We start from the raw sequence: 14,395 nt of genomic DNA, 5'->3' as shown, positions 1-14,395 counted from the left end.
ATACATTTAAATTTGGTATAGCATTGTAGATATAGTGGCAAAAATATTTTGACTTGTTTGATATATTAATGTCATTCAGTTTTAAAATAATGAGAATCGAAAGATTAGCTAGACTGCAATCACATATTACTTCATATTGTACAATAAATACATTACAGCAATGTCATAAAAGTATTAATTACACAGTGGTTAATAGCTGGGCTGGACAACACAGGTGTCATACATTAGGATATGTCATGTGACAATGCATGAATTTCTTGAGATAGACGATATTTAAACAGGGTTGTTTTTTTTTGCTAAAAGTCAATGATGTATCTAATCTATCTCAGAATTTATTCTTACAGGAATAGAACATGATATTCTGGCTACACAACAATTAACCAATGTTTAACAGTCTTCAGAAAACAATTTTTCATGAAGACCGATAATATACATGTAATTAGACAATTATAAATATACACAACTGACAAGATTGCACTGATCTGCTTTTAGGCTCTGTACTAATTGACCAAACATATAACATCTTTTAGCATATTAACAGACTAGGTGAATCTCTCTATTTGGAGTCTGGCTATCGCTTACAGTCATGGAAATAAATGAATAAACCCATTTCATTACTTTTGCACACTAGCATGATAACCAGCCAGTCAATCTCAGATAGTTATCTTGTGTATCCTTAAAATGAGTTGCTGACTATAAGCGGAGAAGGAAAGATTTTTTATTTTATACTCTAAAGTTTCTATGTTAAGTTATATTTTTCGGGGTAAGGCTAGATGGGACGGGGAATTAATGTCTGCTAATAGAAATGATTCTTTACATACATATATAAATCTATACTTAACATCTTAATGTAGCTTACAGATAATAAAGTATAACTCCTATTTCTAGCAACAAGAATTATAATGAATATTTACATGCAGCACTCTTAGAACAAAATATACATAAGTTCTGCTGACTTCTCTTATGATACTGATATTTACAAGGATGAATTATATAAATTCTTGCTAAGCTAGCCCTCTGATTATAGACACTGGAATAATTAAAGTTTAGACAGCAAAATTAATTTAAGACTTTGTAATCTGTTTATCATTAGTAATGTTTTTTAAATTCTGTATGACATGTGATTAAGTTTGCTTTCTTTTCCTTTCAGCTGTCCATACCTGGCAAAAAATGTCACCCCAGCCATTCCGGCCTTTGGAATCGCCCTATTTATTTTTGTAATGTCTACCCTGTTCAGGACGAGTTTTAGTGATCCGGGAGTGATCCCCCGGGCCTCGCCGGATGAGGCGGCCGATATAGAGAGACAGATAGGTAAGTCTAGTCTTCAATACAGTCAAACATAGTTATACTTAAAACACTTAATACAGTCAAACATGGTTATACCTAAAACACTTAATACTAACAGTAAAACATGGTTATACCCAAAACACTTAATGCAGTAAAACATGGTTATACCCAAAACACTTAATGCAGTAAAACATGGTTATACCCAAAACACTCAAAACTGTAAAACATGTTTATACCCAAAACACTCAATAAAGTAAAACATGGTTATTATACCTAAAACACTTAACACTAACAGTAAACATGATTATAACCAAAACACTTAATAGAGTAAAACATGGTTATATCCAAAACACTTAACACTAACAGTAAAACATGGTTATACCCAAAAAACTTAATACAGTAAAACATGGTTATACCCAAAACACTTAACATTCAATACAGTAAAACATGGTTATACCCAAAACATGTTTATTTAGAAATACTTTGTGTAGGATTGACTGTTGCTTTTTACAGATTTCATGAAATTTGATTTTTTCTTTATGTAATAATATTTTTTATCATTGATCATGTTGGTTTATATGCTTACAAAATACAATATTTGTTCTGAAAATAAATTCCTAGTTAATGTGTAGTGGTTACAGATAGTCCCTATGTTGTACTGCTAGTTACCTGTAATTTGAATAAATACAATACCATGAATACAGAATATTTACATCACTGCAACATGTGTCATCAGGTAGATTGAAATTTAATAAAATAAGGCTGCAATAACAGATTAAGTAAGGTATTAAATTTATTAATCACGATCATCATAGAGTTAGCAGGGTTAATGCTTTTGAAGTTCTTATATAACAGGCTAAGTATAGAATATTTACCTCTTGACACTTCCAGAAAGTCAATAACACTTCATTATGGGTCTTTTATTAACAATTAGGACCTTGTATAATACTACGTGTAGCTGTTTAAGGAGATGTTACGTATCAGAAGAAGGTCACATGATTCCAATAATTATTACCAAAAGCATTTCCAGTTACCAAGTATATATTTATGGCATTTATTTTTATAGTTAATACAAATAATTATAGACTTTCAGTTTGAGTTCAGATCAATCTTTCAAACAAATATTGGTAAATTAGGTATTAGTTACATACAATTTTGTATAAATAGAGGCAAATGTACAATACATAAAGGGAATGTGACAAAAAGTGGGTAGATTAAAAAGAAATAAGGAATACAAACCACATAAAATTTTCATCAAGTTTTTTTAAGCTTGAAGAGGGGAAGAATCTATACCTTAATACCAATGTTCTAACGTTCAGTAAAAATATTAATTTTGGAAGTTACAATAAGTTCCTAATTGACATTTTGGATTAAAAATTATTTATCAGATTTTCATATAATTCACCTGATAATTAGTAATTCATGAATCTCTTAGGAAGTTTCATTTAGATTTAACTTAATTGGTATTGATCATAAAGACAATATTAAGTGTATTTCTTCATTTCAGAGGTCCCTAACTCTACCCCCGGGACATACCGCCCACCCCCCAGAACCAAGGAGGTAGTTATTAAGGGACAAGTCGTCAAATTAAAGTACTGTTTTACATGCAAAATATTCCGACCACCGCGAGCCTCACACTGTAGTCTATGTGATAATTGTGTTGGTAAGTTGATTGTTATCAAAGGAAACAAAGACTTGAAACAGAATTTGTAATTTTGTAAATTTAGACTTTTTAACATAATTTCATTGATGATTGATATCTCTAACTAGTAATTCTTTATGTCTTAATTTCTAAATTAGTTATTAGACATAATTCTCTGATGCAGTGGACATTTTTTTAATTGTTGGTGTTTTCGTTTCAGAGAGATTTGACCACCACTGCCCCTGGGTGGGGAACTGTGTGGGAAGGAGGAATTATCGCTACTTTTATTTATTTATTCTTTCCCTGTCCATACTTTGTATCTATATATTCGCCTGTGTGCTTACTCACCTCATTTTACGTAAGTTGCTGTTTTTTTTTTACAAAAATATACTTCAATAAGGAATTGCAAAAACTTGTACAAACTGTGTGGAAAAAAATTTTTAGTGAAGTATAATCTAAGTGCAGTGTACGTATTTTAATACATATTGAAAACTATAAACATCAAGTCATGATTATAGGTCTCTGGTTACTTAATTTGGTTGATATTTTTGTTCATAGAAATATTAACACACCTGTAAATTTACATGTAGGATTGATCGATAATAATAACCATATCAAAGCAGATCTTCCAGGGAATGTTTACACTCGCTGTATAAACACACTTTGTTGTACACTGGTTTCAGGGCATCTGTCATTTGAAGCAAAACAGATTGTCATAATCATGTTTTACAATGCACTGAAATGTACAATAGATGCTTTTGGCAAAATTACTGTTGATTTTAAAGAATAAACAAGTGAAATATGCACCATCTTTTGACAAAATAAAAATAAGATGTAGGGGAAGTCTTAAAATATCTTTTGTGATCTGACCTCAGACGACAATCTATACGAGGCACTAAGACGCAGATATTTTGTAGATCAGGTCAGGAAAGACAAAAATGTTAAGTGATCAAATCCTGTATTCTGGTTTATATAGTGAGCAACATTGTTATGGTCACATGTTAAGTACTTTTAAATAGCAATGACCTTCGTTTATGTTTATTTTAAAAAGAAAATATTTTCATATATATACATGTAAACATGATAAAAGAATGCAAATATGACTGTACTTCTCCATTTGCACAAATCTTGATTAAAGTTGATTATATCAATATTAGGTCAATAAATTAGCATTTGAGAACCTTTCTAAAGGAATCAAATAATATCTTAGGAGACTTAATCTTAATATGTATAGTGGTAATAATTGGGATGAAATACATTGCTCATTTTGATGTTTTCTTTGTTTCAGGGTCACAGGAGGACAATTTTTTACATGCAATGCGAGACTCCCCTGCTAGATATCCTTTTGATAACAAATCGTCTGTAGTGATTTCAGCCTTAACTTAGGGACTCCCTTCAGTAAAATGAATCCAGAGCTGTTCTTCTATAGATAAAGAGGATTGGAAAAAAATTGGAGACTGTTTTTTATGAGGTTTTAGAAGACCTTTAAATCAGATTAGGCTGTAAGAGTGAATTCATTTCTTGCTCCTCTAACTACTATCTTTGGCCCTTGAGACATAAAGCAATAGATTGGATTGCTGTAGCTATAGGATATTCTATAAGCTTCCTTTCTTTCAGGATAAGAGCTATAAGAGCATTTTTTGATGAATTGGATGTTCATTTCAGGCATTTTCGCCAATTGTTTTCTCGTTTTTTGTCAGATATCATTGGTGTAAGACTGTAAGTGCAAATCTTCAGACATGCACACTATTCTTTGGGCCCAGTGGAAAAGATGAACATTGCATAAACATTGTACATCTATATATTTCTTGTTTTGGTCATTTCTTCAAATATATATCATAATTTATATTATCTCAGTGATGTATTTTTTTTTTGGGGGGGGACTTATAATATACAATGGTATCTAGCTCAGCTGAATTTAACTATCTGAAATGTTTTCAAAGTGCATGATTTGAATAATCAAGTCGTATGATCCAATACTGTTGTGGCGTTTGTTTGTAGTAATTTTCTCTGAGGTCATATCTCAAGTACTTCTCTGCAGTATTTATGGAAACTCCAAAGTGATGTTCATCTTTTGTCCATTATAAGATTAGATATACCAGTAGATCAAAGGACTGGAACAGCCATTGGTCTACTACAGGAGTGTATCCCAGTCTGTAAGCTATAAAGTGCTGCTGAAATACAGATAAGAGCAGAGGGATCAATATTTCTATAGGAGTAGTGGGGCCCTCTATTTAGAATCTGGTCAGCCCTATATTGTATATAAAGTCAAATCAATATTTGTCTAAGAATCTGTGACTTAGATATAAAATGACATCAGAGAGATGCTTGTTGAGGTTATCCTTTTTTTAACACTTCAAGAAAACAAAAGGGAGAAGTAGTAGAATGTGGAATGGGATTACCAGTAGATTGTCAGTATTTCTAGAATGAAACTGGTTTTGTTAGAAGCCAAATTCAGGGGTTTTTTCTTAAAGTTAAGATTTTAAGTAAATATTGCTGGTTGCCAGACTATTTTCCACCTTTTATTTTCATTTTAAAAATTCACCACCATAAAAAAAATAAACTATATGGTTTTCTAGATATGGAAAAAAAGTAACAGTTTGATGTTAATTAGAGTGTTAATATTGACCATGTTGACAAAGTATTCTATTCTTCTTTTGAAAGCGAGAAAGAAAAATGAGAACCATACAAAAAGTATGTCTTGAAGTGGCTTACTCTTTGCGACAAACAAATTGATTCTAAAATGGCTTCAAAAATCAATCCATGTGACGTTGAGGAAAAGATAAATTTCTAAGCATTTTTGATTTTGTCCAAGCTATACGGTGGTTAGATTTCATTCTCCTTAACCATTATTGTACCATCATTGAGGCCATTATCTGCTTCTTTTCGGTCTGGTCAATCATTGGCCTAGCAGGGTTCCATACCTATCTAGCTACATCTGAACAAACCACTAATGAAGATGTGAGTAGTCTTCCCAGTGTGCTGAATTTTGTCATTTCATTTATTCATGTCTGGCCTTACTTTTTGGTGTGCTCACAGAATTACAATTACACCTCGCTTTTGATGTTTCTTACATTTTATATGTTTTTTTTTAACCAATTATTGCTTTTATATAAAATGCTCATTTTTCTCTGACACATACAATTTATTGTTATTTGGAAATAGATTGAGTGTATATGACTTATATATCTAGTTTTAAGAAAAGGGAAGGATTGTTTTTAAGGAATTAACTCATTATTGAATTTATTTTTTGTTGCGGTAAAAAAAAATCCTGTCAAGAATTTGAAGTACCCTACTTTTACTCTGTGCGATTTATTTGAGAGGCTTTAATCCTATTGTCGATGTTGTATTTTCCTTAACTTTGTTTTACTGTGATAGAGGCCATTATCTGTTTCTTTTCTGTGTGGTCAGTGGTGGGCTTAGCAGGATTTCATACATATCTAGTAGCTTCAGAACAAACCACCAATGAAGATGTAAGTATCACTGCTCCTTTCTCCATCACTTGCTTATTATTGCGTAATTATATTTTGCACATAATTATATGCATATCATTTTGCTGAGAATACATTTGAACTTCGTTATCTCAAACTTCATTTACAAATTGGATGTGTTGAAGTGATGTTAAAAGTTCCAGCTATATTTTATTATGTCAGTATTTTAAACTTGATATCAACGAATATCTTGAAGATTTTTCTCAGCCCCATTTGGTTTGAGATGACATTGTTTGACTGTATCTGTAAAATGATTTTCTTCAAGGTCATGTTTTCATGATAAAAAATTAAAGAAAAAAGCATTAATTAAAATACATGTAATGTATGTGTTATTGTGATGAATAAATATAGGACTCTCATAAAAAAGCCTGCAGTCAATATGAGTAGCATCAGTTAATTTTATACCTCGTTTAATATTGGACGAAATTAGAATTCTATTATTATAGGATTTTAACTGATCCTCATGTTTTACTGCTTCTAGCAATTTGGGAGGGAAGGGTACAAAGGAATAGTTAAACAGTCATGTATATCATATAGGTAGCGCATTCACGAGGTCTGTAGTATATATTATCAAGGAAAATTGAATCCGTGACCATGTTGGACTCTTGATAATGAAAACAGTGTTGTGAATAAATGCCCAGCCTTTCATCTATCGAAGTGTCAAACGATGAGAAATCACTGACTCAGTGTCACTGATAAAACATGCCAAAAATCTTGCAAATATGCGATGAAATTTATAAAAAAAGAAATACCAGCCTGTTTGAAGATCATATGATTATACAAGGTTTCAGCCATGATTATGATATTTCTTAAAAATAAGCTGCAAAATGACATTACAGTTTTTAAACATTGTATAGCTTTGAACAGCGATTGGGCCTTTCTAATGTCATAGTCTAAGGGAGATAAGCAATGTAAATCAAAGCACATTTTCCCAATTGAGTAATTTTGATCAACTGTGTTGTCTCTATCTTGCATTAAAAAGCTAAATAACATTTTCAGTCCTATTTTATCAGCTCAGATAAAATTATTCCTGTATGTTACTCAATATGTTCGGCTATTTGTTTCTTATGACCTTTAATCCCAACTGTATACTCAGAGTACAATTCACTGTGTTAGACTTAAGTCTAAAAAATCTGTAATTCTCAGGAAATATCTAAAATGCGCAGCATTTTGAATTCATGCTATGTGTAAGAAATAACAAAAGTCATCATGAAATTGATACTTGGATAGATTGAAGATTTTCTTGTTTTATGTTGGGATGTGATTATTATCACTATATCTATTTTGGGATTGGATTAAGTATTTTATTAGTGTGAGATATGACTAGCTATTTATTCTTTTATTATGATTTTTTTCAGATAAAAGGTTCCTACTCTGCGAAGAGAGGGCAGGAAAACTTCAACCCCTTCAGTCAGGGATCTATATTTAGAAACTGCCTGGGAGTTCTATGTGGTCCTACTCCCCCAAGGTAAGGGGTGTGTGTAGACTGAAGCTACTAAAGTAATCTATATTACAAAAGATAACTATTAAACACAGAGGAAAACGAATCATTAATTGAAATATAAATCACATAAACACTCAGATATGTGTGCCTCTTGTTGCGTTTCTTGTCTAAGTATAGTGACTGTGTTTACTTTTCAGTCTGTTGGACCGTCGAGGTTTTGTCATCCCGGACAGTTCACAGTCACAAGGGGTAAATGCATCTACCGGCAAAGAGAGTAATGCCGTCAATGTTAAACATGAATATTACGGATCTACTAACAATACTAAGGTGTGAGCTTATACTGACCTGCACCACCATCACAAAATACTGTATATAGGAGTATCTTCGTTCTGTGTCATTTTTTCGCCCTTTCACTTGCTGACAATTTTGCATCATTATAAATTCACTCAGTCACAAATCTGTTTCAGAAATTGTTCTGTGTTTTTTAAATGTAACTCATTTTGAATTTGCCCACATGTTAGCTGAGCACAAAGGGTGAAAATATAACCAGGGCAGAAATCTCCCTTTATACAGTAGCTAATGCACACATAGAACAAATTGATGTCACAGATAGTACAAAAATTAATTAATTTGAATGTAGAACTAGTTTTGGCATTCACATACATCCTTCTTGTAGCAATAGTTTGTGTCACAATAATAATGTGCAGACACAGAAATTATGATATTTACAAAGCAATGACTATCTTTTACCAGGGCCCTCTCTATATAGGGGCCCAGTAGTGACAAGTCTGTCCATCCATCTATTCAGCTGATATATTACCATATATATTTCCCTTCCTTAGTTAACCAAATTTTTTAGGGGGAGGGGGTATAGCTGGATTACAATGGGAAGGATTTTTTTTGTTGATTTCAAAGCAAAATTTCTGTAGGTTTCTTTATTATGTTTATCCAACATGTCCAATGACGTGTTTTCAAAATGGAAAGAGAATAAGTACAACATAATATGTCATAAATGCAGATAAGGTTAAAATATTATGATATTGTTCATGAAATTGTAAATTGAAAAGTTATTTATCCGTCACAAAAGGAATTGAAGTTTTGTGAAGTTGCCTTTGAACATTTGTGCACGGATACTAACCGACCTTTGTCACTGTTCACAGACTAACAATGTGGGAACAAACACTGGTCACCATGTGACAGGAAGTAACGGTACGGGACCGGTGATGAAACAGATGATCAGTTACCAGACAGCGGACGGGTCCATCAACAGCCGACTCCCCCCCACCAACGGTAGGTCTGTCTGTCTGTGTCCTAGGACCGTGTACTGTCATTGTAAATCATCCAACAAATCATGTCTTTGTATGTTATGTAATTGAATTCAGATTGACTTAAGGGTCCTCTATTATTGAAGAAAAATGGGGGGTGGGTGTGGAGTTGACATTAAAAAATCAGATATGGATGTAAATTCTGAGTTCACTTATTTCATTTTTCAAATATCTGCACTGAAGATTTCTATTTTTTTTATTTAAGATCAAAGGGCAGATAACTCTGCATAAAGATACTACTGAAGTAAAAAAAACCCTTCAATTAGCAGTGTACAGAGGGCCCTTAAACTTATTATATACATATCTTCCTGTTTATTGGTAGTCATCAGATTTTTTTTCACATATAACAGAGTATTATACTGAAAACCCAGTGAGATACTATTTTCTAATAATTAGTGAACATCATCCATGACGAGAGAATAATACATGTACAGAGTATATAAATCAGAGCTCTTCACTGAATGATAGATTTTCTTGACTAAGTAGCTAAGATGAGTTCTTTTATTAATGCTGCATGTAACAGTGGGTAAGAATCCCCTGTGGAATACGACAATGACACAACTGACTTATCAGAATGGTAAGTTGAGTATGGGTCCTCACCAATCACTTACCAAGGCAGATGTGGGTCTTATGTAAATTTTAAATTTTGGTCAACACTTGATTGTTCAAGATTACATTTGTATCAAATTTTTGGAGAGACTGCCAGAAAAGTAACATGCAATAATGTTAAATACAGGAATATTTTTTTGGTGGTGGGATGAAGAAAAAACTGTTGAATTTTTAAAAGTATATCTCAATTTCCTTAATACATGAATATGAAAACTTTTTATGCCCATGTAGAATTTTTTATAAAACAGAATCTGAAATGATGGAAATCAAATTGTGACGGAAGGTGAGGTATAAAAGTGCTAATACTAACAATTTCCTTCCAGCCCTGCATCACCCCTAACATGTCACTGCTTTGGTAATGGGGTGGTAGGTGAGTAGTCACGGCCCTATGGTGGCTTTATAAATAGTACCACAATCAGTTTAGATTTTTAAAAAAATAGTAGTGCTAACTTTTATGTTTTTAGTTTTTGGTCACTTGATATGTAGCTTTCTGTTTGCAGAATTATGTTATATTTTGTGAAAGTATATATGGATGGATAAGAATTATTCCAGGCAGACCCCTCTCCATCCTAAGTGGTGGTCATAGTTCCTGCCTCTTGGAATTTTTTTTGTTGGCTCATGAACACTGTAACATGGTTAGGTGTATTGTATTAAGCAACTAACAACATTGTAAACTGTTGACCCTGTCCTTGATCCATCATTTAAGCCTCAGATTTGGGCAAAGTGAGACATTCCCACAAGTGTTGATAATGTGTTTTTTCCTGAATGACATCTAGCAGGCAATGTGTTGACATTATCACCTCTACCTATCTCTATGATGGAAATAAATTAATCAGATCCTGAAAAGGCATTTTACATTTTCAATTTTTCTCAATTCTTGATATGAATGCACAGTATGTGCACAGACTTCAATGTCAGTGAATTAAGAGTTCATTACCATGATTGTGACATTTACGGTCCATGGGGTCCAGATTTCATGATCCAGGGAGGGGCTAAGACAATCAGTCATTGAAAATGCTTTCTACTTGTCCCTTGGAAGAAACATTTTTTTGCATTTTTGGAAATCATGGATTTATCATCAAATATTTTTTAACTATATCTGAAAATGAATACAGATATTACATGAATTTAAGATGAACTGAATTAATTAGGTGTTCAGAAATCTGTTATACTCTGTGACTTTCAAGGCCAAAGGATACTTGTAGTTTGTTTAAAAGAAATATATATATATATTGTATATTTTATTGCTTTACTACCTAATGTTTCATGCTTTTTTTGAGCTTGGAAGTTAAGTTTTTGCTTCATGTGAAAGTTAGGTTAGAATATGTCTTTGAGTATTTTTTTTTTCATTCATTGTGTGGTTTATTATTGCCTCAAATGCTTGATTAATTTCATTTACTTGCATTTTTCTATTGACTTAATATTTTCATTAATTATACATTCACATATAAATATGTATGTCAATATGTAGAAATCACCCTAGTATGTGGTTTTAGATGTGTTCTAGGTCTTTTGTTCTTTTCTGTGTCTTCTTTTTTTTTTTTAAATTTGGTGATATTATTTGTCACTGTCATAAATGTGAGATGAGCAAAAAATTGAATTTACTCATAGTGTTAAGTATGAATAGAGGATTTATTTTAAAAAATTGCGGTCATTAGCCAAGTATCACCAGGAGAAAAAGTATGAAATCAAATTTCAGAGAAGTGTGTTATAATGTACAGATATATTGGTGGAAACAGAAAATTATTGATTGTAATAGGTTTGAAAACAAGCAGCTGTCAAGAAAAGGTGAAGGAAACGTGATTCTGGAAATTGTTCATATATAATATTTACGTGGATGACGTTTTTCTTTAATCTTGAAAGCTAGCTAGTACATAATGTTTTAGAGGATTGCCATGGCAGTGTATAAGGTTGTTTTCTAAAAGGTTCAGTATAGCATTAATATACAATTGTATATCTAAATTTGATTGACATGTAATATATGGAAATCTCTTTATAAACTGTAGAAAGGGTTTTTTGCTTCCTTGACAATTTCTTGGCTAAAAAAATGTGCAAGTGCTGTTCTTCTGCTAATAATAACACAGTTATGTTTATGTTCCTTTATCATAATACACTGTTCATAATAAACCTAATGACGTGCAGTTTATTTTACATGGTTACTTACAAAGTATGTTGTAAAAACAGATATCTGAAGTCAGATGGAATGTCTAATACACTAGTTTACCTTCTTACAGGGAACAGTGCAGTCATAGGATATAAAGATTCCCAGCAGGCACCAAGTGTAACCTACACAGATGTATCAGAGGGGGGTCACTGGAGCAGCCGAGATCCTTACAGCAACACGGGGAGTCAAACTCAACAGCAATCATTTCACACATGATTACACCTTGACAATTTACACAAGAAATCCACTGAACCTAACTGTGTATATTATTTCTGGGAAAGCTTCCAGTTTGTTTATGTTATGTGATAATTTAGTTGGATTTTATTATATGAATTTTGTTGTGTGTAGAGAGGGGATGTATTATGCATGTGACCAAAAAAGCAGATTATGATTGTAATTAATTAATGCAAATTATATTTGTGTGTGCTGTTTTGATTGGGTGTACTATAAGTACATTCTTGTATATCATGTTTATTGTAATTTATTGATAATGTTTTGTCACTAAAAGATTATGGAACAAATTTTTGAAAGTTATGTAATATTTAAGATCAACTTCTTGGTTTACCTGAAATGCAGATTGTATCATTGTTAAAGTGGAAAAATTAGGTAAATATCTGCATAATGCTTTTAAAAAGTCATTTAAAGTGTTTTATTTATTCATCAAAGACATAATCTTTGTTAAACAAAACCACACCTTTATAGGAAAAAGAAGTTTCAATAAAAATCAAGTGTAGAATTTACCATATTTTAAAAATCAAGATTGCAGTTACTATATTGTATCTTTATTATTAAGTGTAATATGTAAGAATACATATACTTACACTGTTTCACTCTAGCTTATAAAGCTTTTGCATGTAGTTGAACAAATTTTTGATCAGAAGGAATTTCACAAAATTTAAGCTTGTATACAGTATTCTAGATGAAAGATATAATTTGAAATCAAAATTTGACAGATAATTTAGTTATGTAAATCTTAAATCTTAAGGGACATTATAGACTCAAGTTGTTGGATATTTGATTTCTAATGAATGACACCACAAAGTTTTTCATATAGATTCTGGCAGGGAAAAACATTCCAGTAACTAACATTCAGTGTTTTGATCTATCTCTTACCCTTACTCGGTAGTGTCATATTAATGTCATTATACATGTGATGCCATCATTCACCTAATGTCAATCATCCAAGATTGTTTGTAATGTATTCTCTGATTGGCTGTTTACATTTGTAGATGGGTATGATATGGAAAAATAATCAAATAGAGTTGCTTTGTTCTGTATTGATCTTGTCAACAAAAGTTTTAATTCCTTGAAATTAAATTTTAGTCAGAATTGCCACTGAACTCCATGAGTTCAACAAAATGTTTTCATGATAATACTGCAAATGTTGTTAATTTAAAAATTTGTTGGTATTTAAATATTGACACTAAAATTTGGTGTATGTTCTCTTAAGTCGACATCACTTTAAATGTATTAATCAAACAAGATGACATTCGAGACTCAATTTATTCACATGAAATTGTGTATTGTAGTTAGATAGGCAGAGTCAGTATTTTCTGTTAACAAACACAGCCGCTGCTCATTTTACATTATAACAACAATTTAATATTGATCTGTAAGTATTTCAACAGTTAAAGGTTCAAGATGAAAACAAATGTAAATGTGCATCAGAGGTGATGATAATTTTACATTTTATTTTGTTTGCAGTAATTGATTGCCTTAGGGCATTTCTTTTTTTTTTTTGTTACCAGTGCATCTTATTAGATCATTTCTTAGCTTAGCCATACTTTTTCAGTAAGTTACTATTTTTTATGAAGCCATTTTGTCATTAGGTTTGATCAATTAGACAGATTTTCAAAATTAATGACTTAAGTTGGCTATTCTGCATATATATTTGTGCATGTATATGATTTACCATGACATGTGCAGTAATTTATACACAAAATAAATAGTCAGTCTGAACATCATGTTTAGGGATTAATCCATGGCTTGTCTCCAATCACATTTGTTTAACACTTCTATTACATGTGCAAGAGTGTGTTGACAAAAAATTCTGTTGAAATCAAATTGTTTGTATGACTACAGTTTATAAATGAGAAGTAAATGTGATCATCTTTAAGTTTTGTATTCTACGATATGGAATAAACTGATTTTTATTTAGATTCTAATATTTTTTCCTTGAGTTTATTAAGAAGATTCGATGATAGTTCTTGTATCAGGGGAAAATATTGGCACTTATGGACCGATGATGCAAACAAACTTTATCGACCAGTGAGTCCTGTTTATATATAGTGAAATGAACAAGTTTAACCCATAGTTTTTAGCTCTACTGGTCAAAGACCAGAAGAGCTTATGCCATAGTTAGGTGTCTGTAAACCATTATTCAAAACACTACTCCTTCTACAGTTTTGTTTGATTTCAATTTGAATTGGCATA

The 14,395-nt window shown here is 31.8% G+C and overlaps 1 protein-coding gene across 9 annotated transcripts in view; it reads left to right on the top strand.

The window, feature by feature from the left end:
- LOC134281923 (palmitoyltransferase ZDHHC14-like) overlaps positions 1-14,122 on the top strand; it is a 30,487-nt gene extending 16,365 nt beyond the window's left edge. For 2 of the 9 annotated variants that reach the window (XM_062764348.1, XM_062764350.1), the window contains exons 3-11: positions 1,151-1,311; positions 2,795-2,950; positions 3,150-3,287; positions 4,218-4,266; positions 6,300-6,402; positions 7,779-7,888; positions 8,062-8,191; positions 9,025-9,154; positions 12,033-14,122. In XM_062764348.1, coding sequence (XP_062620332.1) covers positions 1,151-1,311; positions 2,795-2,950; positions 3,150-3,287; positions 4,218-4,266; positions 6,300-6,402; positions 7,779-7,888; positions 8,062-8,191; positions 9,025-9,154; positions 12,033-12,178 — 1,123 coding nt within the window. In that variant the 3' untranslated portion in view covers positions 12,179-14,122. Of the gene's footprint in view, positions 1-1,150; positions 1,312-2,794; positions 2,951-3,149; positions 3,288-4,217; positions 4,267-5,787; positions 5,891-6,299; positions 6,403-7,778; positions 7,889-8,061; positions 8,192-9,024; positions 9,155-9,712; positions 9,767-10,046; positions 10,082-10,121; positions 10,169-12,032 lie in introns of all 9 variants that reach the window. The other 7 variants (XM_062764351.1, XM_062764352.1, XM_062764355.1 and 4 more) reach the window with 7 other exon arrangements.
- Positions 14,123-14,395: the final 273 nt, after the last annotated feature.

This window comes from Saccostrea cucullata, unplaced genomic scaffold (genome assembly GCF_032062105.1).
Source record: "Saccostrea cucullata isolate Sc308-1 unplaced genomic scaffold, CSIRO_AGI_Scuc_v1 ctg616, whole genome shotgun sequence".
Classification (NCBI taxonomy): domain Eukaryota; kingdom Metazoa; phylum Mollusca; class Bivalvia; order Ostreida; family Ostreidae; genus Saccostrea; species Saccostrea cuccullata.
The sequence above is the reverse complement of the archived record's forward strand: the minus strand, read 5'-3'. Positions and strand labels throughout refer to the sequence as shown.